The sequence below is a fragment of the Loxodonta africana genome, chromosome 12, assembly GCF_030014295.1.
Source record: "Loxodonta africana isolate mLoxAfr1 chromosome 12, mLoxAfr1.hap2, whole genome shotgun sequence".
Lineage (NCBI taxonomy): Eukaryota > Metazoa > Chordata > Mammalia > Proboscidea > Elephantidae > Loxodonta > Loxodonta africana.
In genome coordinates this window covers 3,935,829-3,962,656 of record NC_087353.1, presented here as the reverse complement: position 1 = coordinate 3,962,656, position 26,828 = coordinate 3,935,829, and the positions used below count along the sequence as shown (strand labels likewise).

Here is a 26,828-nt window from a genome sequence, read left to right as displayed (position 1 = left end):
AGAAATGTCACATTTTGATATATTTAAATTAAAATAAATCTAGGGTTTGGATGGTTTATAATAAGACAATGCTAAAGGAAAAAGCAATCTCTTTCAAATTATCTCACAGAAGATTTTGCAAGCACATCAACTCCATTTCACATTCCCTCACTCCCAATCCCTAGAAATGAGACTCTAATTACTGAAGTATATTTATACAAAGTTCTACAACTTGGTGTGCCCAAAAGTTTTACTTTAAATTGGTGCAAGAAGAAAAGTTGAAATTTCTGTGTATATAGCTTCCACTTAAGCACTAAAGCAAACAAAAAAAAACCTTTCATTTTATTTTAGTATTATAGATAGTAGATCAGATGAGTGGCAATTAGCAAAAGATGGCTTCCCTGTAGAAAATGGAGTAATTGCTTTGCGTAGAAGAAGCAGGCTGATCTAATGCCATTCAGCATAAATTCCATAAAGCAAAAAATATCTATTTTCTCATAATAATAGCTATACAATTGTGTTTGATGTTGTGACTTATACAGTTTACATGCATTTTATCATATAATTTCCTTGGTTTTCATGTTAGATAGGTATTACTGCAGAGAGAAGAAACTAATGGTCAGAGAGCTTAAACAACTTGCCCAAGTTTACACAATCAGTAAGTGTCAGAGCTAAAATTCAAACTCTAATATGAATGCTCCAAAACCAAGAGGCTGTCTACAACTGGAGATCATTGGGATAAAGACTTTTTGAAGTACTTTCCATTTTAAAATTCTATGGAAACCCTGGTGGTGTAGTGGTTAAGTGCTACGGCTGCTAACCAAAGGGTCGGCAGTTTGAATCCACCAGGCACTCTTTGGAAACTCTTTGGGGCAGTTCTACTCTGTCCTATAGGGTTGCTATGAGTTGGAATCGACTCGACGCCACTGGGTTTTGGTTTTTATGGTTATTTTCAAGTATATTCAAGCAAAACACTACCGATACTGTCTTCTAGAAAGTACACAGTGGGAAAAACTAATGAACTTTACACTACGATTTAGCTAGCAAGTTAATGGTATTGATACTTACAAAAGAGTTAACTTGCATATGATAGGATATCTAGACCTTTGCCAAAGTTGCCTTAGAATTTTACTTTAACTAAGAATCTCTTTAAATCCATTAATATAGATCCTTAAAAGGAGTTATATTTTGATGAAAAGTTATCTTATAATTTCTATATGTTTTTCTAAAGATCAGGAAAATAACGTTATATGCATATTCCAGTAACGTGTAACTATTTAGCAAAATTCTAAATGCATAATTTTATTGAAGCTAGTTCTCTGCCTCTTAGGAATCCATTATTTTAATTTTAATGTCAATGTAGAATTATTTTAATAATGAATTTGATACAGTTAAATGTTCGGATAGCTATTAGTGGTTTCTGTAGTCTTGTACTGGAATCCGGTTCTGAATTTAGATGGTCATCCATCTCATTAGCTTTGCCTTGAGTAAAAGACTTGATGTTGATATGGTTAGCAGCTTTGAATTACGGACATACCAAGAGTGAGACAGGAACACACATGGTCACTTTCTCCTGAGAGTTTGATAAGGACCTCATGTAAAAATGGCATTTGATTATATTACAGTTAAAGAATGTCTCTTTGTAGGAAATACCTAACTACCCCAAAGATTTCTTTAGCATCTTCCACATGGCTTACAATATTCTGCCAGAAACACTGTAGAACTTAATCAAGGAAACTTGTGTTTTTTTGTTGATGGATTAGAACAGACTTTATCCTGTTAAACTTATAAACATGAATGTTGCAAGTTGGATAATAAGTATTTTAAGTCTGATTAGCAGAGAGTTATTTAGTCTTAATTGTCTTCATCAACTTATTCTGTAGAAACAACCAGTTATTTGAGATAGTGACGCAGGTGATATCCCCGCCCCCAAAAAGATTAATATTTTAAAATGATATTTTAATGGTGGATAAAATACAGTTTAAAATTTTCTATGCCTTGCATCACAAAGAACATATCAGCATTGTTAATATCTATAAATAAAATGTCATCATTTTCAAAGTGTTAAAAGTGTAGTATTATCTGATTATAACAAGGAGAGAAAGTTAAAAGACTGGGATCCCTCTACTAACATTGATTTCAGGCAATAAGTTCAAACAATTCTTTCAGTGTAATTTGAGGATCATTATGTTTCAAAGAATATTTTCGGGACACAAAGCAAATCTATAGACACCGGGTAGCTTGGGTCTTTTTGTTTGTTTGTTTCACTTCTATCATCTAAATGTGAGAATTGTCGAAAATTTATCACATATGTAAAGGAAAATAAAGTTTTATTATTTCATATCAATATCTATTTCTAAATAGCTATAGAAAACAGGATAAAATAGCAAAAAGAACATGGAGTTAGACACAGAAAAGTCTGAGTCCAATGTCTGTTTATAACTGAGAAGTTCCTTAACCTGTCTGAGCTTTTGATTCCTCTTCTGTAAAACATGAATGGCTAACACCTCCTGACCAAGGTCACCTGAGCAGTTTGTATAAAACGTGAATGGCTAACACCTCCTGAGCAAGGTCACCTGAGCAGTTTGTATAAAACGTGAATGGCTAACACCTGCTGAGCAAGGTCACCTGAGCAGTTTGTATAAAACGTGAATGGCTAACACCTCCTGACCAAGGTCACCTGAGCAGTTTGTATAAAAGGTGAATGGCTAACACCTCCTGACCAAGGTCACCTGAGCAGTTTGTATAAACTGCGAAAGGTTAATACCTCCTGAGCAAGGTCACCTGAGCAGTTTGTATACTATAATGCACAGAGGAAAACATCTGGTATATTAGGCCCTAAACAAATAGTAACTTCTATTATTTTGCCACGAGAAAAAATTTTTTTTTCCTACAGACTTCATTTAAAGAAAAAACATTCTTTCGTTCTTTTTTTTTTAGATTAGGGTTAACTGAAAACTAAATAAATACAAAATAACATTTTTCACTTTCATCACTGATACAGAGGAAACACTTGGTAGTTCTTAGACTATCATACCACCATCAACAGAAATTAGGATATACTGGACCAAGAGTGAAAGCCTTGATGGTGTAGTGGTTAGAGGTATGGCTGCTAACCAAAAGGTGGGCAGTTCAAATCCACCAGGCACTCCTTGGAAACTCTGTGGGGCAGTTCTGCTCTGTCCTATAGGGTCACTATGAGTTGGCATCCACTCGACAGCAACGGGTTTGTTTTTTTTTTTTTGGTTTGGACCAAGAGTTGGGAGATGTGATGCTGAACCCTGGCTCTGCCAGGTGCCAACAGTGCTCTCAAACAGTCCTATTACACTCCTCTGCTTACAAAAACTAGCGATGATACAGACACACTAAAAGAACTAACTACAAGAGTCACTAACCACATTACGTTGGTAGGGGTAGATAAAGTTTTTGAGAAATCTTTACCTTACAAACAACACTGTCATTTTTCTAAATATAATATTTGAGAGTCATTGATGAAATACAAAATACATGACATTGTGAGAAGTTCTTTCACTTGCATAACTTCAATGGATCTTGAAAACACCCTATGAGGTAGATTTCAATTACTATTTATTATTAATGCTATCTGAGGAAAGGATTAGAAAGTTTACTCAAATCGCCCAAATTCATATGACCAGTTTTAAAATGAAACAACTCCCAGAAGCCTGGACAACACTCCAAGACTTCTAGGTGTTTTATCATTAAATGTACCCTGCAAACTAACATCATTAATCTCTTAAAAAAGCCACTTCTGGTTTTCCCAAGGACCTTGCTCACTCTGAAGTAACAAATGGTAGATGTTTAAGCCAAAAAGTTTCTTTCTCCCCAAGACCTGTGTCTCTAGGATTTTGTGTATTTCAAGTGCCATGATTTTCTGAAAAAACTAGTTCAAAAAACCAACTGCACGTTCTTCCTTTTATGGCAAGATTGTACACGGAAAAGCAAAAACTACTTTGTGATACTTCCAGCAGTTTCTCTTGAACTGAGTGCCCGTTTGCAAACATTTTTCTCTCTCTTTCTCTCTCTCTCTTAATAAATAGTGGATTTCTTTAACTATTGGAGTCTTATTGTTTTTACGCTAGTAAATGGCTTTGCCTTGTCTCATATCTCAGAATAGCTGATGTTGAAATTAGCCTCTCAGTTTCTCTTCTGCATTGCCTTCAGGAAGTCTCCCGCAGTACAGCACCGGATTTGTTTTTATTTCCAGTGTGCAACAACCAGCCATTGATCAATCAGTCAATCAGGTTAGAAATACAATTCTGAAAATATCAAGGGCACTTCTGAATTTTAGCATTAATACTAATGTTTCTGGGACCTTTATTTTTTTTCTGTTTGCCCCACCCCCCTCTTCTTCTCTGATGCTCCAGGTACTTTCTTAGAATATTTAGAGACTAAGCCGCAGCTCACATGATGCTTTCCCAGTGTCCAAAACATCAATAATACTATGTTTAAGGTAGAGACAGAAAATGGTAGCAAGGAAGGAGGTCAAGCACTGGGATCATATCTAGACCAATAGGCTATGACACACACACACAAAAAAAAAAAAACAGCACACTGCTTTTATATATTTTCTGGAAACAGGTGTGATACCAGGCCCTCAAAAGGAGAAAATGCTAACTAGCATCAGAAATATTCTTCCATTCATTCGGAGGAATAAAAAAAAAGAGTGCTTCTGAAAATGAGAGCAGGTTAAGGGAACTGAGGACTTGGTATCTGCAGACAGTGAAGCTAAGATGGACAACTTAACAGCCAGGCGGTTCTGAAAGGGAAAGATGCAGGACAGCAGGGCAGGGGTGCAGCTGACAAGTATCTTCAGGTGCTCGACACCTTTTGAAAATATTTAGCCCATCACAGCCCAAGGAAGCGGGGGGAGCACCTACTAACTTGAAACAAACAAACAAAAAAGCTACAAAAATGGAAGTGACCAAGTAGGGTCAGCGTAGAAATGGCTAATGATAATAAAAGGCTCTGTTTGGGCGAGTGAAGCAGTTGTGAATGTCTACCTGGGGCAAATCCACTGGGAAAGCAAAGTCGTAAAAAGTGACTGATTTTTTTTTTTTTTTTTTACCAATCTACTTTACCAGAGAGTGGTAAGAAGTCGCAGGTGTAAAAGTTAAAACAAGGACAAAAACAGAACAACAGCAACTAAAAAAAAAAACAGCAAGAAAATAATCTTGGGAATATAAAGCAAAGTTTCATTCAATTAAAAAAAAAGAAATACCTGAAGAAAGAAAATTGGAGAAAAGCAAAGCAAAAATTACATTTGTCATAAATATAACTTGTGATCCAGATACCTTATAATCACAGAGCTCAAAGATTCAGATTTGTAAGAGACTTTAACGAGTATCTGATCTGGTCTCGTAAGAACTCATAGGAAAACCATACGCATTTTTATTTATTGATTAATTTTCAGAGGAATCTGTATTTGGAGGCATGTGTTTTCCTAACTTGATATAATGACAAGATGACGTCCTATAAAACTGGTCAAACCCAGATGAACATACTGGTTCTGATAATGGACAACTAACTTACCTTATTTCATCATCTGCATAATAAAAATAATAATAGTAAAAAAATCCTATGCGGTTGTATGGAGCCCTGGTGATGCAGTGGTTAAGAGCTTAGCTGCTAACCAAAAGGCCAGCAGTTCAAATTCACCAGCTCTTTGGAAACTGTATATGGCAATTCCACTCTGTCCTACAGGGTTGCTATGAGTGGGAATCGACTCCCCAGCATTGGGATCGGACATGGCTGTACAGCTATTAGGAGGAGTTAGATAGTGATCATCGAGTGCTGTTGCATAGTAGTCAACCGACACTTTTCAATTCTCATCTGCCTTCTTTTACAAATGAGAAAATGGGGCAGAAATGAGAAATCAAGTTGGCTCTCTCACATTATTTTGTCCTAATTCCTGGGGAAGAATTTCAAATAAAAACACTTAAGGGATTGATAGCTTTACTAAAACAATAATGACCAGTTTTTCACCAACAGGACATAATGATATTGGTCAAATGGTTCTGTAGACTGCATATGGACTAAAATCTGATTATAATTCTAGCAAACTCCTTTGATACCAATTTAAAGGATAAAGGTAGATATTAGAAATGTGTGAAATGGAAACTCTAGATAGAACAGAAAACTGAAATCTAGAGATAATCATAAACTCTTACTTATGCTTGTTTCCTCAAACAAGCTACGGCATAAGTTTTCTCTTTTTTAAAAACAAAATAGACATTGGTGGGCCTAAAAAATTCTTAAGACCACTTACATTAATGTTTGGCTATATTTTACTAAAAAAAAAAAAAAATGCACACACACGGAATAAAAAAGAAATAAGCATGTGATCTAAAGGCATGAGGTTGTTAAGAATGGTACCAGAACTAAGAAACCTATGCACACAGAATGAAAACGTTGGCCTTATTTTCTCACAGTTGGTAATTACAAATCATTGTATATTTTCACAACAGAAACTTATTTTTCAGAAAAATATATTATGACACTTCAGAAATACTTAGCAACTGCCAACTTAAAGTCTCAAAACAGTGGACGCTACAGACAAAGTAGGTGCTTAGTTTCAGAATCAAGGGCCAGTTTCTAAAATTTAGAAGTTATTAACCACTAGCTAGCCAAATTCTTTCTTGACATAGTAACTGAACTAAGTGAACATTGGCAAGTAGCTACTCAGAAATCTAAATTAAAAATTAATAATACTATGCTGAATTCCTAGCCATATGGCTGAAAGTCAAGTACTAAAATTGCCCCTAGGCAACTGAAAGGTGCATTTGGGTTTAGATAATTGCCTCTATGACACAATTCTCTTGGTGCCTAAACCTCATTTTCATTAACTTCTCAACTATGGCAGGTAATGAAATGAATCGCTTCAGTATTTAACGCCTAGAAATTAATTAAAAGTAAAGATCTGAAACCTATTCAAATGAACAACTCCACAGAATTCCAGAATTTTTGTTTCATTTGAAGGTCAACATCAGTCAGAGACAGACAAAATGGCACACGGAAGAAGACACAATGAATCAGCAGCAAAACTGAAATCACGATTTATTTTGGCTGACTTTTCCATTATGCATTTGAACAGACTACGTGACCAGTTCAAATTCATTCTGAAGGTAGGTGGATAAAAATTAATCAGCTAAATTCACTACAAAGTAGACTTTGGTTCTGCTCTAATCCTTGGCTAATCATGGCTCTCTCACATTATTTTATCCTAATTCCTGGAGAAGAATTTCAAATAAAAACACTTAAGAGATTGATGGCTTGTTTCCTTAAATTTCTCTGACCTCACAAATCCATGGACTAAAACCCCAGACTTATTAACAGTTAAAGTGAAATTATGACTTTTAATTTCTTCTGGTCAGTCTCAGTAGGATATTCTTGCCACAACATGTTTGGATGTAATTAAGTTGCTAATGAAGAGGTGTAGGCAGATGAAAAAAACTACAAAGGTTTTCAGAGGTTGACTGATTTGCCGAATTCCTGCCAGTCTTATCTCTATTGCTCACCACCAGGTGTGCATAGAAAATCAGGTTTCAAAAAAAAAAAAAAAAAACAAAGTTATGTGTGCATGTATTTATTTCCCTGTTTAAACAGGCTTTAAAATATATTTCTAACATAAAATTAGAAAAAATAAAAGCTGAGATCATAGGCATAACAGTAATCTCCAACCTGAAGTTGTATGAATTCTCCCATTTGCTTTTCAAATGATGAACAATTCACTACTCATTTCCCATTTGAATAGATACAGCTCCCCGGAAAATGAGTGTTTACATGTCACCTGCTGATATTACTCAGACTACCATTCTATCAACAGCATTGCAGATACAAACACAGACCCACATTACAAACAACCTAAACCTAGACAGCTCTACACCATAAAGTTCATTGCAAGTTATATCACAGGATTACAATCTATTTACCAAATTTGCTGGATTATGGAGGCAACATCTAACTTGAAATAAATAGTGTATTAGATCCACAAGATAAGGACATTTGATTGCCTCTGTAAATGATCATTATTATTCTCTTTCCCATAACATTTGGAAGTAACCATTCCAGCAAATGAAATGCTCATGTACACTCTACTGCAACAAATTCTTTTAAAGATCATGTATTCTATACCCAAGGCTCTTATAAATTATTTTTAAAAGAACATAATACATAGTAACTCCAGAAGCATTCCACAGAATCAAGAGTTTATCAGTGAATCTAGAATAAATTTTTCCTGAGTCTGTCTGGACAAACCTAAACTCTTCCAATTAGGGGTGAAACGGACTGTTTCTCAGTTTTTCATGGAAAAATTCAATTTTAATGATGTTTTCTACTAATTCGATCAAGCTAGGAATACGGAAACAAAGAACGATATCAAACTAATCCATAAAACAAACACTTCCCAGAAATCCACAATAAAAATTGAAATCATTAATTATGACTATAAAAAGTACAGCTAAGAACAAGCTTCAGAATTAATGAATCATTCACAGGAGAAAGTGATATGCAATCAATGTGTTATTTTAAGGAAGAATACAAGGAGCCAAGAGATGAGAGACCTCCTGAAGGAAGACTGCAGTGAGTCAAGATGTACCAGGCTAAGTGAGGCATTAACTAGGCCAAGAGTCAGGATGACAATACACAGGCAAAAGAAATGGAGTCTCTGGGTAGAGAACATGGTTAAGCATTCCACTAATAGCTGAAAGATTCATGGTTTATACCCACCAGAGGTGCCTTATAAGACAGGCCTTGAGATCTTTTTTTTTTTTTTTTGAGATCTACTTCTGAAAGGCCACAGCCTTGAAAACCCTATGAAGCAGTTCCACTCTGCAAACATGGGGTCTCCATGAGTCAGAACGGACTCAACCTCAATGTCAACTAACAACAAGAATGATAGCATGTGTGAAGGTTCAGAGAAGAGAGACAGTATTTTGCAAACGAAAACCTGGAAATTCAGCTTACTGGGGCTGTAAGAGAAAGTAAGGAGTAGGAAAACTTGACAGGGACAAGGTGGTACAGAACCTTGCTAACCATGCTAAAGAGCTTAGACTTGGCTCTGAGAGTGACACAGAGCATTAAGGGATTAAAATGGGAAGTGACAGGATCAGCTTTGCATACTAGAGAGATGACAATGTTGAGAGCATGACTTTAGAAAGACCACAGTGTGGAGATTAGGGAAGGCTAGCTGGAATCAGTTAGAAGGTTTTCCTAACTTGGAAGCCAGATGATGAGGGCCTGTACTGGGGTAATGACAGGAGGAACATCAAGAAGTGGTCAGATCAAGAGAAGGGGTAGAAGAATTTGGGAGGTGGAATTGACAGGATTTGGTTACTGATGATATGTGAAAATGTAGGTTGGACAGTCAAGGGTTGAGGTGGGTGAGGTAGAAAATACAAGAGGAGGAGAATATTCTGAAGAGTAGAGAGGATGACCAAGTTGAATGTGGAAGCCATGGATGTCAAGGGGAGATCCCTAATTGCAGAGAATGAGAGATGTGTGGTAGGACAGATAATTTAGAATGCCTAGTTTAAAGGATGCAGCAATGGTCATATACTGGTTAAGAGCCACTACTTGGAAACTCTATGGGGCAGCTCTACCCTGTCCTATAGAGTCACTGTGAGGTAGAATCAACTCAACAGTAACAGGTTTGCTTTTTTTGGTATTTTAAAAATTGCTGAGAACAATCCTGATTTTCACACTGTCAAGTGTCATATACCTAATCTTCGAGTCCTGTGGGTTATGCCATGCTCAGACAGGCTCTGGTTTCTAGAAGGCACTCATGCAATACTGTTATTATTATTTTTAAAATTTGAAGGCAACATCATCCATCACTTAGTTTCAAGCCGTGCTTCTTCTCAACCACAGTGTATGTTAGAAATCTTATTAAAGAAGGCAATTGGTGAAATTGTCGAGCCTCATTCATTTATTTGCAAATAAATATAGATGACAATTATGGTCCAGGCATGGTATAAAATGCATGGGATTCAAGGATAAGACAAAATCTCTGCCTTTAACAAGCACATAGTATAGTGCTGTGATTGTTGACATGTGTCCCCTAGAGGGCCTGCACAAAATTCACTTGGCATGCCTGTAAAATTGCAGATTCCAGATATCCCAAGACCTGCTGAATCAGAATTTTGGGGGACTGAGAGTTTACATTTGTAAAATATATTCCAGATGATTACTGTGAACTTTAAAAACTGAGAACCATTTTTCTAGGAGAAGAATTGTCAAAAGCATAAGAACACAGCAAAGAGAGAGATGTGGAAATGGATACAACAGATACCCTGGGATACCCAGTAGAAGCAGCTAACTCTCCCTGGAGACAGAGAACAGACTGCTTCAGGGAAAGGATAGCAGAAATTAAAAGATGACCAGCAATTCCACATATTGACAGAGGCAGAGAAAACATGATGTGCAAAGGTACGTGTTTGCCTTCATCTCAGAGACACAAGTGCATTGATTTACACAACTCCACGTCTTCAACACTCAGAGCAAACCACTAATTCTTCCTGAGACGGTCTTTGCTGAAACGCTCCATCCCGTCTGTCATATCCTAAGACTCTCAAGTGCTTATCAAACACTGTTTTGGAACTGTTTACTTCTCTTCGACTTATCAGCTATCACTGCATCAAAGCTTCTAGAAAGTCATTTGCTTCAATAACCTGAACTCATTCCTCTGTGCCACTCAGGATTTCCCACTGCACACACATCCATGTGAGTTTGCTAGTCCATTTTTACTCCAGCGTAGCAGTTCTTTTCTGCCAGGGACTGACATTTTCAAACTGTCAATTTCACAGGTATGGCGTGGCGCTGTGCTCCTTTAATAAAAGACCATAACCTATTCTTCAATGTCAGTCAGTACCTTAAACTGCACACAGGGCATTTTACTATCTTCACTCCTCTTTGCCTTTTATTGATTTAGGGACCTTCGTTTTCAAAGTGCCTCATGCTGAAATGGTAAGTTCCATACCGACTCCCCACTCCAGCCCACCATACCCCTCCCCTTCCCTTGTGGTACTCCACAAGTGGAAGGAAAGAAAACTTTCCTTTGTTTGCTTTCTGGAATATTTTAAGTACTCAGTGCCAGGCTCGTTTCTCAATGTTAAGCACATGAATCTAAATCACAGGGGTATTTTCTAAAGCAAGATGAACAGTCGATCATGACTCTTTTTTTCCTATGAAAAATATTGTTTTGTATATTTTATACAGTTCCTTGCCCATAAATGTCAGTGGCTTCACATCACTACTGTTTTTAGACAAAATTCTTCTTTACTTACATTTCAGAGTCCCTGGGTGGCGCAAATAGTTAAGTGCTCGACTACTAGCCCAAAGGTTGGTGGTTTGAACACACCCAGAGGCACTTTGGAAACAGACCTGGTGATCTGCTTCTAAAAGATCCAAACCAAAAACAAACAAACAAACCCGTTGCCAAGGAGTTGATTCCAACTCATAGCAACCCTGTAGGACAGAGTAGAACTGCCCCATAGAGTTTCCAAGGAGCACCTGGTAGATTCGAACTGCTGACCTTCTGGTTAGCAGCTATAACTCTTAACCACTATGCCAACAGGGTTTCCTTCACAGCCTTGAAAATCCTATGGAGCAGTTCTACTCTGCACACATGGGGTTGCCATGAGTCGGAATCAACTGGACATCAACCAAAACAACAACGAAAACATGCATTGCAGTCCCCTAGTACTTATATCATTAAACATGTTTCAGACAGAACGAGAAGGTTTGTGAAACCCAGTCTGTGGTAAGCATGGACAGGGAAAAGGTATGATGTAATTTAACGAATAAGCATGCTGGATTTTAGCACGTAGTAGAGAAAATTATCCCTCTTGGTAACTGCTTGCAGTATTATTTGCGAACTGTAGACAATAACCAATAAGAAAAAAGAAAAAAACTCCAAACCAAACCAAACCCGTTTCCATCGAGTCCAACTCATAGCAACCCTACAGGACAGAGTAGAACTGCCCCATAGAGTTTCCGAGGAGCACCTGATGGATTCGAACTGCTGACCGCCACCAGGCTTTCCAATTACAGCAGAGTGTAACTCTGCACTGTGTTCTAATCCTGATATATGATTAGATCAGGGATTGGCAAGTTATGACCCAAGGGCCTAAGCCAGCCTGCAGCCTGTTTTTGTACAGCCTGCAGGCTAAAAATGGCTTTTACATTTTTAAAGGATTCTGAAAAATTTAAGAGTATGTGACAGAGACTGTCTGTGACCCATAAAGGCTAAAACATTTACTACCTGGCCCTTACAGAAAACGTCCATTCCTGAGTTAGATTATGAAAGGGAAATAAGAGAAATCAGTATGCTCAGATGTGATCCCTATTTGAAAATCGGTGTGCCCTGATAGATCAGCCCTGAGGAATAAGTTTAGTTCTCTGAAGGTTGTTCCATGGTCAGTGGCTAAAACAACAAAAGCATTTATCTGACCACAGCTGAGAGTGAAATCCCAGCATCAGCTATTCAAAAAAAAAAAAAAAGAAAGAAAAAAAAGGCTTATTTTGGTCTCTATTTCTTAAATATTGTTGGGTTTAACCAGACATTTGAAAAGCTTCTGCTTGAAAGTAAGCAACAGGTATTTACTGAAAACATTCATTGATACAAAAGCGTTTGTATTGCATAAGAACTCCTTCTGTACCAGGTGCCTACTAGTATCTGGCACTATAGCAAAACTTCATGTCAACTTTTTAAGTCAATCCTTCAAACAGACAGGTGGATGAGGATTTCTGTCCTCATGCACAGATGTGGAAACTAAGCCTCAGTGAGGCCAAGTTGCTTGTCTGGGGTCACACAGTAAATACGGGGCATGAGAAGGATTCATGGCTAATGTGCAAGAGTCTGAGCCGTCTCCAAGGCCCGGCCACTCCTAAACTCCATGAATAGTTAGGCTTGAGAAGTAAGGAAACCACAGTTTACAATACGCTTAATGGGATGTGGAAAGTTTTGGTTTATGGACTGTGTGGAATCAAGTCCCAATAAATTAGAATAGGGGTGACATAATAACTGTAACTATATATATATGTGTGTGTGTAATTTAAAACTTTAAAAACATTATATTAAAATTCTACAAGTGTTGCATTATTTTCACAGTGACACATGGAAGAACGATAATTTCCTAAAAGCAAGTAAATATGCTTATTAAAAATTAAGAGTAACATTTGCTTATACATTTTTAAGCAAGGATTTTAAGATTTATAAAATATCTCAATTAATTTTGAGAGCACAAAACATATTCTCCTAACTTTTAACAATGATACTATTGTTTAAAATTTAAAAAAAGGCAGGGGGAAGAAAAACAGTTTCCTTTGAAAGCTATCTTCTTTGGGAGGAGATACAATGTTTAGACCGAATATTTGCATCCATGGTGTAATGGAAACAACTTCGAATTTGGAATCTGAAAGATTTAGGTTCAAATCCCATCTTAGATGTTTACTCGTTGTGTTTCCTTGGGTAATGCCGTCTTGGAGCACTAGTATCTACGAGGATTAAATGAGACGACATAGACAAAATACCTAGCTCAGCCTCCGGCACACAGTAAACTCAAAAAGAATCAGTTCTCTCCTCCATCATGCCTACTGTTCCAGGACACATCCCTTACCATGTTATTTTAGGGCAGTGTAGTGTACAGTATAGGTATCTATGTCTGCAGATCTTAAAGGTCTCATTTAAAAACAGGTGCTTAACCATGTAATTTGTGAGAAAGGTGACTTTTCCTTCTTTTTATTGTCTGCAAAATGCCAGCAAAGCATAAATAAACAATAGACAAAGTAAACTCCAAGCAAAAGTTAGAACTTATAAAAGTCACTGAGAAGAATAGGCTCAGAATAAATAGCTGCTTGGAATTGCTCTCCCTTTAACATGGGGATCTTGAGAGGGCTGTGCTGTGATGCGCCAGTTGAGCTGGCTCTTTGAGATAATACAGAAAATTTCAGTTCTAATTCTGGCTTCTCCTCAAGATGATTGAGATCAGTGTATTGATAATGAAAACAGCTGCTTGGCAGAGCATCTTGCTTTAAGGCAGGAAATGAAGCCTGAAGAACAGAAGATATGCCTGGCTTTTTACAGGAGGATAAAAGCAAAAAGGTCAACCAAAGAGAGGAAAACAATCTGCAGCTCTCTGAAACCAAATAAAATTCATTTTGACTGCTACAGTTTCTCACTTGCAGATGAGAAGCTATGAACCTTTCTATTTGTTTAATTCTGTCGAGAATTTTCCAAATGCTAATTCTAAGCCATCATGATACCTTGCACAAAGCATTGTTCCGGGAGAGGGTTGTTCTGAGTTGTAACTTTGGCTCTGCCACCTGTGAACCACACGATCTCAGGTAAGCCGGAAGCAGATGTCTCACAAACCCCCTTCCAGATCTAATGAGCATAAATATAATGATATCTAGCCTTAACATAGCATTTTAGTGTTTACTCTTAATTATTTCATTAACTATCTCGACAGTTCTAAGAGCTAGATCTCAGAGTTTCCAGTTTACATGGCAGGGAACAGGTTTAGGGGAAAAATGGCACACTGAAGCTGAGGTAACTATTAATTGAGAAATCCGAATAACTTCTCTCTCAAAATCCTATGCTTCTAAGACAACACTGGCAATAGCCAATAAAAGTAAAACAGAAAAATCAGATTCTAGCAGAAGAGTATCTTTACAGGAAAAAAAAATCATAATCTCAAATATGTGTCTTTGAAAGGCATAGACTTATTTATTAATTCATTCAAAATATTTACCACCTGGCTATAAGTGACAGTGTGTGTTGCTGGGTGCTCTGGAGAGTGAAGCAATGCAGGCCTGGTTTGCATGATCAAGAAGCTCGTGGCCTTAGAGAAAATTAGCTTATTGCTCCGTGTTTTGATCTTGCTCATTTATTAGAAAGCAAGTGTTGCATTTCAGTAAACATTTCAAAATATCATTCTAGACATTTTTCTAAAAAGAAAAGCCAACATCATAATGCAGTTAGAAAATGTATAAGCTGTATTTATTCTTCTGTAAGAAAAATAAAAAACAAATGCCATGTCAATAATTGAAATAAATTATAATATCAATTTGCGGTGGATAGCTATTTTTTTTTTTAGCTGAAATAGTAAACACACCAGCACAGATTTTAGGTCTCCAAAACCACAAAAAGACGCTTATCTTTTTATTTAATTTTCTTTTTCAGTTCCCAAGTCCCCTATTTCCAAATGAAAACAATTTAAATCACTCTGATAACCTTTGAGTTGGTTGGACATCTGACATATTTCAACACTTGCATCAGTAATTAAACAACAGATTATTGTAAAGAATTTTTTATGATTGACTCAGGATTTATAGCTGCTTTTGACCGAATGTAGCATGCTGCCAGGGAATCTCAGGTATTTGTTTTGTGGGAGAGTCATCTAATTTGAAATATATTGCACCATATACTATTTTTTTTTAATATTTCAATTTCGTTCATTCTATTTGGTATTTATAGAACTTAAAAAGTCAGGTCTCTGATGAAAGAAAAATAATGACACAGTTATTATCTTAAACTAATTTTAACAACTGTCTCTATACTGATAATTTATATTTGGTAAAATGTCTCCATTCTATGAAGAACAAAAAGAACAGAATAATTAATACTGAACAAACGAAGCCTCCCTGTAATTATCACATAACTATGACAATTCCACACTTAAATTTTATATTATATACAATTAAATAGATTTTAATGACTCTTTAGGCTTTTTTTTTTTTAATTAAAATGACTTTTGTGGTATAGATTGCCCATGTATGTTACATGTTCTTGTTGTTACGTGTTGTGACAGAGTAGAACTGCCCCACAGAGTTTTCTAGGCTGTACTCTTACTGAAGCAGGTTGTCGGGTCTTTTCCTGCAAGGTTGCTGGGTGGGTTCAAACCACCAATCTTCTGGTTAGCAGTCGAGTGCTTAACTGTTACATCACCAGGGCTACTCATGTGTTAACAGAGGCTGAGTCTCTTTAAATTTCTATAATTATTTCTCAATGGCCTCATCTATTCAGGTGATCTTTTTTACTATTTAATTTAAGATTCAATTTTATTAAAAAAAAAAGATATAGACTTATTTATTCATACCACAAACTGATTAAAAAAAAAACCCTACTCTCTACTATTTTTTTCACTTTAATATAACATTAAAACCACATAGGATGAAGATATTTTGTATATGATTATAGTTAAAATGCTATTTGACACAAAATGTAAATATCTAAGAGAAGGTTAAAGGAACTGCCATAGTGAAGGAATATAAGCAACTAAAATATAGATTACTTCCAGAATTAGTATCTGTAAATTTTGTTTTAAGTGGAATTTCTTTTGACAAGAAACAGCTTGATCAAAACACTGAAAGGCAAGGAGAAAGGCTGAATCTAGGCCAATATTTTTATGATAATAAGTCACTTAACTTTTGTGTATCTAATATTCAAAATACATAAAATAAGTGAGTTAGAGCACATTATTTCTAAGGTGCCTGTGGTGAAATTGTCCCCCGAAAGGTCAGCAGTTCAAATCCACCAGGAGCTCCCTGGAGACCCCACGGGGCAGTTCTCGCTCCTGTAGGGTGACTGCAAGTCGGAATCCACTCGACAGCGATGGGTATGGGAGGTGAAATTAGTTTCTTTATATGGCTTTTTGCCTTGGTTCTTTGACAAAACAGCTTGAGAGGTTTTCCCCTTAAGCCCTGAAGAGTTACCTTTGCCCAAGTTTCTACCCCAGAGGGTTTAATACTTTTACCCAAGTTGACTGGAATTTCCTGGATAAGCTGTAAACAAGTTGATGGCTTCACATTGTTTGTCTGGTCCTGGGTTGCAGCCTGCCCTGTGACTGGTCTTTTTTACACACCTTGCAGGGACTCGTCAATATACTTATGCAAATAAAGTGACTATGGCCTACTTGCAAATGAAGTGGTTGTGGCCTACCAACAGGGGATTGGTCAGTTTCTGGCCCTGGTGGGAGAGCCATGCCTTGATATTGACCAGGAGTTTGTTTATATATGCAGCCAACCCCACAGAGGTTTGCAGACAGAAAGACAAGAAGGAAGAAAGAAGCAGGAAGGAGAAAAGGCAAGAGGAGAGAAGAAGCAGAGAGGAGGTGAGGAATCTCCTAAACAAGCTGTAACATGGGTGAAGGGCTGTAACATTGAAGGTAGAGAGGCCCAGAGGGGGCCTTGAGGCAGTGACGACAGGAACCTGCTGTTAGGAATATAGCTAATGGGCTGAACAAAACTACTACACTGCCTATGAGCTGTCCCAGTTAGCAATGGAGAGGCCAATGGCAGGGAGGCTAAAGGCAGAGAAGCCTGTACAGCTGAGAGGGGGCATGCACAGCTAAAAGGAAGCCTGTAGTGAGGGGGCAGAGAGGGTCCTGTCCTGAGGGGACTGAGAGGAAGCTTGAATGGCTGAGAGGGGGCGTGCATAGCAAAGAAGTGGCTGCTCGCTTGCACAGCCTAGAGGAGCCGAGAGAGCTGTCCTGCACTGGAGAGGGAGGGATGTGCTCTCCACTTCCCTGGTGCCTGCCTTCCAGACTGTGTTTACATGCTCTCTGATCCTGATGCCGAGTGGTGCCTGTTACTTTCTTAATAGACCACTTAACAGTAAATATGGTTTGCGACTTCTGTGTGGTCATTGCAACAGAAAATTAAACCCAAAAGAGAAGTAGAGAACGCCATGGGAGACACAGCTGGTGCCAGAATCCACCTCACAGGAATCAGCTTTGCGCTGATCTTGGTTCTTACCCCTAAGGAGTCTAGACAAGTTCTGACACTACTACTACTTTTCACAGTCCTTCTAGTTTTGAAGATCACAATTTATGAAGAACAAGGTATATTAACTCCCCAGTTATTGTAAGGGTTAACATAATGTGTAGAAAACTGCGGGTCTGTTTTAGGAAGATAATAATTCTAGTATATTTTATAGTTCGAGAACAAAATCATATAGGTCCTTTATCTCCAAGGAGAAATCTGAAAGAAGGTATCCTAGTTTTCTATCTAAAACCTGTTGTATGTTTCTAATATCTCACACCCCACAATGGCATTGCTTCTCAGCTACCTTCAAAGTAAAGAGGAGATACAGCGGTCTTGTCCACTCAAATTCCTCAGCCAGAGCTAGGAAGATTTGATAAGGATCTGGCTTTTAGTGCACCATTTCTATTTCTGAGTCATTTATTCAGCATTCAATAGTTCTATTGGGGGAGGAGGTGGAGAGAGGGAGGTCAAAACTTATCAACAAACTATATTCCTGGCATCCTTCTATTCAGCAGCCAAGAAAATAAACAACGCATTCCACTGGGCAAATCCACAAAATATCTGTTTAAAGTGTTGAAAAGCAAAGATGTCACCTTGAAAGCTAAGGTGCCCCTGACCCAAGCCCTGGTATTCTCAATTGCCTTATACATATGCAAAAGCTGAATAATGAATAAGGAAGGCCAAAGAAGAATTGATGCTTTGAATTACAGTGTTGGTGAAGAATATACCCTGGATTGCAAGAAGAACGAACAAATCTGTCTTGGAAGAAGTACAGGCTGAATGTTATTTAGAAGCAAGGATGGTGAGACTTTGTCTTACATACTTTGGTAATGTTATCAGAAGGGACCAGTTCCTGGAGAAGGACAACACGCTTGGTAAAGCAGAGGGTCAGCAAAAAAGGGGAAGACCCTCAAAGAAATGATTGACACAGTGGCTGCAACAATGGGCTGAAACAGCAGCAATTGTAAGGCTGGCACAGGACTGGGCAGTGTTTCCTTGTGTTGTGCACAGGGTCATCATGAGTTGGAATTGATTTGATGGCACTTAGTAACAATGATAACAAGAACAACAAGCATTTGATTAACGTCTCATGGTTTGAGAGACATATAATAAGTGTGATAAGTATCTGTTACTGTCCAATAGAGCAATACCAGAAAATCTAACACCTAATTAGAAAAAGGAAAAAAAAAAAAGGAAGGCAATATGAAGTTCCACTCATAAAGTATAATCAGGTTTCCAAGATCAATATATTATGAACATATATCTGGATCAGACAAAACTATGAAAATTTCATGACTTCAAAGTCTTCATTTAAAAACGCCTTACTTGAAAACCTGGCTTTTATGCATGTAATAGATAAAATGCAAAATAAGGCATGAAATATTGAAATTAACTTTATCAAACTCTAGATTTCAACGACCAAAAGAAAATCAAATATAGAACATATGCCTCAAAGAGTAGGTTTTTAAAGTAAAATAAGGAAAATGGGTTTCTCAGTAATTGATTTTTTTTAATTAATACAAGTGTCAGGAAGAATTATTTTTGAATCTGAGTCTGATGACACATTTTGAACTTCAAAATGAAGTACAAGTGAGTACTAGAAAACTACCCAGCATCCGGCCAATGTTCAGTCGTCCTCTAGATTCAGGCTGTAAAGCTAAATCAAGTCTCATGTAAATGTCAGAATTTTTTGCCTGGTCTGTGGAGGCTTAATTCCACTTTTATATACCAATATTCACATTTTTTTAACCTTTTATTCATAGTCACTGCTTGCCTAATCTTAAGAGTGTGATTAAAAAGAAGAATAATAAATTTAACTGAAGGTTGGGCATGAGAGCACATTTCTTACCCTGGCAGAGTGGAGTGAGGGAATCCCACTGATACGTGCCAGCTGGGCTCCGCGTACACGTTGCGTTGCTGCGGCCGATCATTCTGTAGCCAGGTTTGCAGAAATAATGCACTTTACTTCCGACTGTTCCTGCAGTCCTATTTACAACACCACCATTCTTCAGGGTGTGAGTCAAACTGCAGTAAGGAGCTAAGGGCATAAAGCACAAAAGTGAATGCATGAATACATAAATAAGTAAATGTTGACATTTCCCTTGCTAAGATGAATATAAATCAACTATATTTGTTTAAATAGTCAGAAATGAGCACCGATACTTAAATTTGCTCTATAAAGCACCCCAAGAAATCTAGTTCCAAGAGTCCAGTCTCTTCTTATTGTGTATAACTGTGAATATCTGCAGCAGTTAATCAATTTGAAGGTAGAATTCTAACTAGAATTCTGTAAAGTAATATGTAGTTGGATTATACTAAATTCCCCACCCATCCCTTCAAGGCTGGTCACCCACTTAAATAAACTCATCAGTTGCCAGAACAAAAAATGATGAGGCATTTCTCTAGGCATCATATTTAAAACAAAATAGTCTCAACATTAAAAGTATCATTAAAGTAGAGAAAATAGGAGAGTATAACATTCCTGTAATCAAGGCCATTGACTTTTTTGTGTTGTTAAGTAGGCCTTTTGAATTGTAAAATAATGTAGACTTTAAACTTCTTTTAAGATACAGGATTTGAAAAAAAAATCATCAGAGAAAATGTACTACTTCAGGTCAATAAAAATCTTACAATAGATTTAATCAGCCCCATTGTAAAGAAACTTTTTAAAATTAGAGACAGATGTTTGTTAAAATGACACAGTCTTACCTACGCAGAATATAAAATTGTGATGGCTAAAAGGTTCTGCATCTCATTTATACGTGTAAAGAAAGAAACTCATTTTATCCTGTAAAACTAGCTTCATTACAGCATAAAATCCTATAAATTCTCTTAAGATGAATTAAAACAATATAAAAAAGTTGTAAAGTGCTGGAAACTCTTGTTTCTTTCTGAAAGAAGAGGTTTTACATGTACTGCCTCCCCATGGGGGTTCCATATATAACGCACACACAAACAGGTCTGAATGCTTAATGTTGAACCCTTTCTTAGAAATTAATTCACAAGAAGCTTTTTGAAGGGCTCATATCATCGCATTAAACCCAGTGCCGTCGAGTCAAAGCCGGAAGAAACTCTACGAGGCTTGCCTCGGTTGTTAACGAGGGTCCTAAGAGAAGCATCCTCACAGAATATTCTCATCCATGGACCTCTGAAGCACTATTTCATTTTTATTTTTTAAAATGGGGTGATCTTATTAAGTTAAAAAGTTAAGTGACAAACTCCTAATTCCCTGTCCCACTCGCCATGCCGTTTTCCAACATCCATTGTTCTAGACCAAATTTTGCAACGTTGAAATGTCTGGAGTATCATCAGGCACCTGACTACTAACTTCCCAGAATCACTGTGCAAATAATAATAGAAAATGAAAAATAGGGAGACTGAGCTGATTAAAAACCTTTCTCTGAAGGCAAATATAACTAAAAATATAAGATAATTAAAACCTTTAAATACTTGGGAAGGAGTATTTAGATGCCACCCTTTGGTTGTATGTCATGGTTAGTCATTGCTAATGAACTCCTAGCAGAGGTCACTGGACTTTCAGTACAATATTTTAAAAGATCGAATATCTCTGAAAGTCTTCCTTTCTTTACTCTTCTGATACAATTTAATAAAGCATTTTCCTTTTTAAGGAGAAGGAACATGTCATTTAAAATAAAAAATCATAGGTCCCAAAATTGAAGCATACTCATACCACTAGGTTACCAAATAATTTGCCCAGATAAATCACGAGGAGTTATGATTGCCATGATTTCTCCAGAACTGCTCATTTTTCTCTTTGGAAATAAATTCAAATAAGTCTCAAAGTCTGTTAGTTACTGATTTTTCTTTAGACGGATCTGATGAATACACATCCAATCATTATGATAAAACTCTTCTTAACTCATTCTAACGGAAGCGGTTTATACGTGTGTGTGTATGAAGATAGATATACAGATAGATCGATGAAATGTCTTAATATTTATAGTAAGAGGTTATTGTTGCATAAAATTAATAATATGACTAACTCTTCCTGTTCCCTTAACTTTTAAAAACATTTTAAAATTAATTTTGATTATATTATCTTTCAGTAAATATCTTTGCTTTCCATAGTATGCAATTTATTGGTTTACAATTTTAACAATGCACTTTAAAAATATTAATTAACATATACTTTATTTTTCCTAATGTAGTTTACGTATATCACTCAATTTCTCATCATAGCATTTTCGCTATAATTATTAATTTTCAGAAATTAGGTTTATATTATAAATATCTTTCCAAAATATTTTTTGCAGATTCTCTTATTAAGTGCACTCTTGTATTTAAGTTGAACTTCACTTACTAACCTGCGTAACGAATCTTGAATCCCTTTTTACTGGTTGCATGATCAGTGGACCAGCGGAGATATAACTGATTACTCTTGCTTGTAAAATTTGATTGTTCAGTATGGTTCCCGCTTAAGACGACTAACAGAGGACTTTGCCCAGAAGAACCTAAATGAAAGAAAAACATAAAAGTATGCATACGACTTAGCATCTATGAAATACAAGCAATACTAACAGGTTTTGATTAAACTGGAGTCTTAATGAACAATACTCAGCTATTTATGTCCAAAGTGGACAAAGAATTCCAAACGATACAGCAATAAACAACTGCTAATAAAAAGAAAACAATAGCCACAAAAACGACCTCAGGTGTACATTTACCCCCAGGATACACATTTGGAAGAGGAAAGTATGGCCCTCTTTGCCACGCCTAATAAAAATCTCATCAGGATAAGCGGCTGCATCTTTGAGAATTATACATTAATTTTTATTCACACAAAGCTATTGAAAAACTACAACCTCATTCGTTCTTTAACCACCAACCAGAATAGCTCTAACGATCTTTCCAAATAACACTAGTATATTAACTATGATCAAAGCAATGTTCGGTTTGTTCGGAGTGAAGGATGATAATAAGAAATGTTATTTTTTATCATAGGTTAAGTTTCCTGGACAATGTTCTGCAAGAAGACTCTACATTCATAATTAAAGAAGGCAGAAGTGTTTATTTGTTCATTTGATTGTTGTTTTATTTTAAAGAGATAATGTATGTTCTAACAAAATGCCACTGAGAAATTTATTAATTTGAATGAATGAGATTTTAAGATGTCATTTTTGTTGACAGAACTCAAAAGGGAAGTTTCTAATACCTCATCCCTTTCCATCTGATCTCTTTAACTCTAATGTAGCAATCTTTCTAAAAAGAGTATCTTTAAAAATATATTTCCAACAAGGCATGTCTAGAAAAATAGCCAGGCCATAATGGAAAGCAGCAGTTGTTATTATCAAGATGGAAAATATTAAAAAGTTTACCAGTGAACAACACAATCTTTATTTTGACATTTTTCTGAATAAACTGAGTTCCATAATGTTTAATATCCTATCGCATAAAAAAAAGCAGGATATCCACTACTTGACTCATAGAGAGTAATATAGTTCTGGGCTAAGTTCAAAATCAATATATTCAACACTTTATCAGTGAACTCACGAGCTATAAAAGACTCTCTGCCTTACAAAAAAAAAAAAAAAGATGTAATGAACATGACATTTACTACAACAAAAATGTCACCACTTAAAAAAAATTATTCATTTTAAATTCTGACCTTTCATTTTATAGAAAAATCTTTGAGACCAGAACAAACCTAGTTGTAGTTTCTGACAATTTTGACCCCAACTCTTACGAGATTTTCTCTATTCTCTACTTTGCTTTTTGTTTTTAACGGTAGTGGTCTGTCCACATTTTTAGGAGATTAAGTTGCATGTAATTAGTGCATAAATTATTGACGATGATTTTGCTTACATTTCAGAGTCTCTGGGTGGCACAAATGGATGCAGAATGAAGGACCATGCATAATTTTAAAATAATTATTTAAATATATACAATTATATATAGCATATATAGGAATACATATGTGTGCCATACACACACACACAAGCACACCCATTAAGGCTGATTGTTTTCCTTTTTAACTTTTTTTTTTTATGATGCTTAATGGGCTTCAAGGACCCCTGGTGGCCCCGTGGTTAAGCACTTGACTGCTAACCAAAAGGTCAGCGGATTGAATCCACCAGCCGCTCCATGGGAGAAAGATGTGGCAGACCACTTCAGTAAAGATTCACAGCCTTGGAAACCCTACGGGGCAGTTCTACTCTGTCCTATAGGGTCACTATGAGTTGAAACTGACTGGACAGCAATGAGTTTTTTCTAATGGGCTTCAGGGTAGAATCTACCTGACCTCGTTATTGACACTGAAAGCCCAATTTTTATACTTAGCTTATGAAACACTTCTACGCATTTTAAAGATTGAGGTGGAAGTCTCCAATAATGCATGTTTGTTTTAATGTATATTAAAAAAAAATCTAAGAGTAAAAACAATTTTCTTCTGTCCCTTATTTCTAAGTATATAAATGTGAGTTTAGTTTTCGATTTAGTAGTTCAGCTTTGGAAATATAAAAATTGATTCCTGCGGGATCAATCCAATTGGATTACTGTGATTACTAGGACTGGTCAAGTCAGTAAAATGCATGCAGATTCACACAGAATCAATTACACTAATTTTTTCACTTGAATTGATACTTATCTGAAGTCAATGACAAATCAGTCAAAACATGTGAAAACCATTTTATTATTTATAATAATAATTACAGCAATTATATTTTGGGCTAATTTTCTGGACTATAAGGATGCTTCTATACAAAGAAAAATTTCACATTGACAATTCAACCACATATCACTTTTAAACAAAGCTTAGCTATGCTAAAATGTTCATTAGAATTATATAAGAAAATTATAAAATGTATTAAAAATAGAATTAACATCTATTCATTTAACTGTATTACATTTTTTTTTTCCAAATCGTACATTAAAGAGTCCTCTAGCATTATATCGTGGAGGAATTTCTGTGAGTCATTATTTTTACATATTTCTAGTAAAACAATCATTGAATTTGATAAAAATACCTCTAAGCCTCTTAAATTTCCTGAGTACCTTTTGAATCAATATAATACTTAGAAAAAGAGAAAAGGAACAGGTGTTTGAAATCACCTAGTCTAAATTCTCACATTAAACAATTAGAGAACAGTTAAAGTGAATTAAATACATTTTCCGAGTGTATTACTGAACATCGTAATTGTTTAAAAAGTTGAGAAAATGACAATAGTATGATAATGTTTTACGGATGACTTGATCTCTTAGAATGACAACTCACAAAGTAATTCACTCTTTGTTTTGTGGGAACATATATTCAGGTCTTTGTGCTACTAAAAACATTATCATTGTGGCTCTGTTACATTATATATAGATCACTGGTATGTAAACAAAGATGAAAGAAACTTACCATCAAATACTTCCAGGGTGTCAAACTGCTTTTCACTTTGAAACAAATCCACAAAGATGGTAATGTTATAGTTTGGCTCCACTTTAATAGTCCAAGAGCAGGTCTGAGAGTTGAAATAGTTGCCTGGATATCCCGGGCTGAGGATCACTCCCGACGATTCCGTGCGGACTTCGTTTGCTGGGCATTGTGCTAGAGAGGAAAGTGCAGGTCACAGTTTCCTTTACAAAGTGAATCCAATCTCAGTTAGATCGTTTCTGTTCCTCTATATACCAGCCAATGAAAAGAAAAAAGCCCAAAAAACAAAAAACCTTACTGTGCTGTGATTAAGTTTGCATAGGGTGTCAAACAGCGGGATACCAACATTAAACAATAATAAGTAACATTTTAACATCACATTGTAATTTAAAAGGATATACAGTATATATACAGATAATCCCAACCAAAACACACAGAAAAAAGAACTTAGTTACAAGCATCATTTTCATCTATGACAGTGGCAAAATCAGCTTTTAAAATATAGTATATCAATTCAAAAGTGAACACGTTATTAAAATTTAAAAAAACAAAAAAGAGGAAGAAGTCAGAATTGGTATCTGTCTACGCCTTGTGCAGGGCCAGGGTCTGGAGTTGCAGGAATTCCACAGACCTGCCTTGACTTTGGAGTAGGAACCAAAGCTCTTCTTGGCTCTGATGTAAATTGAAGGCAATAATACCTACCCCTCAGGGTTACAATCAAGATGAAATATACATAAATTTGTTTCTTAAATCTAAGCACTATATGGACAGAAGGCATTATAAAGATTTGGGCATGATTTATCCACATGCCTGCCTTTTTTCTGAGATAACAACGTTACCACATCTTTTTGTGGTATTACACTTGAGAGAATATTTAGCGAACCTATCTGCACCTGTACATATTTGAAGGCCTGGTTTTGTCACTGCAGCTATAGTTATTAGATAGCACTGGAACTTCAAGCCATCTGGAAACTGTATCCCACTGATTTGCAAAAATCTACCTGTGGAACCTGTGGAACTATTAGCACATTCCAGGGTTTGAGTGCCGCGCAGTGGTTATACATCAGAAGCAGCATCTTAAGCACAGCTATTTTTATTCCTTTTATTTTTAAGCTGCTGTTTTTGTTTTTTGGGTTTGTTTGTTTTTCTTTTTTTGAGAAAAGAAGACAAAATGAAAATATAAGAGAAGTTATTTGTATCATTTTTCTTACAATACTTAACAGTATTTTTTCAGACATACTTTTTTTTTTAAATGAATGTGAATATGTTTCCCCATGACCTAAGGTGTTTTTGATTCATTTTGTTTTTCTTGTTTCTTTCCTATGTGCCTATTCCTTCATGTTCATGCCTATAAACTGTTGCTAGGAGCAACACTCACTTAGAGTGGAGTTTCAAACCACTACAGGCTTTCCTACAGCTGAGCTGTTCATTTTTCTAGCAGCAATCACACATTAAAAAATACACTGCATCTCCTCAATGGACTATTGGAAACCTCCTGCCACAGGGAAGCATCCGCTTGAGGCTCCTGTCAAAAACACATCTGAAAAAACTTGCAACCATAATACATTCATTTTGCGCTTTGAATCATCATACCTCTGTATAACACTACTCCTCTAGCTTATTTTTAAAGAAAAACAAATAAGTGTGAGGCTTAAAACCCAAAGCATATTATCTAACACATCTTGTTGGCCTT

At 36.3% G+C, this 26,828-nt stretch overlaps 1 protein-coding gene across 1 annotated transcript in view; it reads right to left on the bottom strand.

Moving 5' to 3' along the window:
- The window catches only part of CSMD1 (CUB and Sushi multiple domains 1), a 1,768,974-nt gene that overhangs the window by 145,077 nt on the left and 1,597,069 nt on the right, over positions 1-26,828 (bottom strand). The window contains exons 48-50 of the mRNA XM_064294928.1: positions 25,121-25,309; positions 22,086-22,232; positions 19,610-19,798 (exon numbers count right to left, since the gene is read on the bottom strand). Coding sequence (XP_064150998.1) covers positions 19,610-19,798; positions 22,086-22,232; positions 25,121-25,309 — 525 coding nt within the window. The remainder of the gene's footprint in view (positions 1-19,609; positions 19,799-22,085; positions 22,233-25,120; positions 25,310-26,828) is intronic.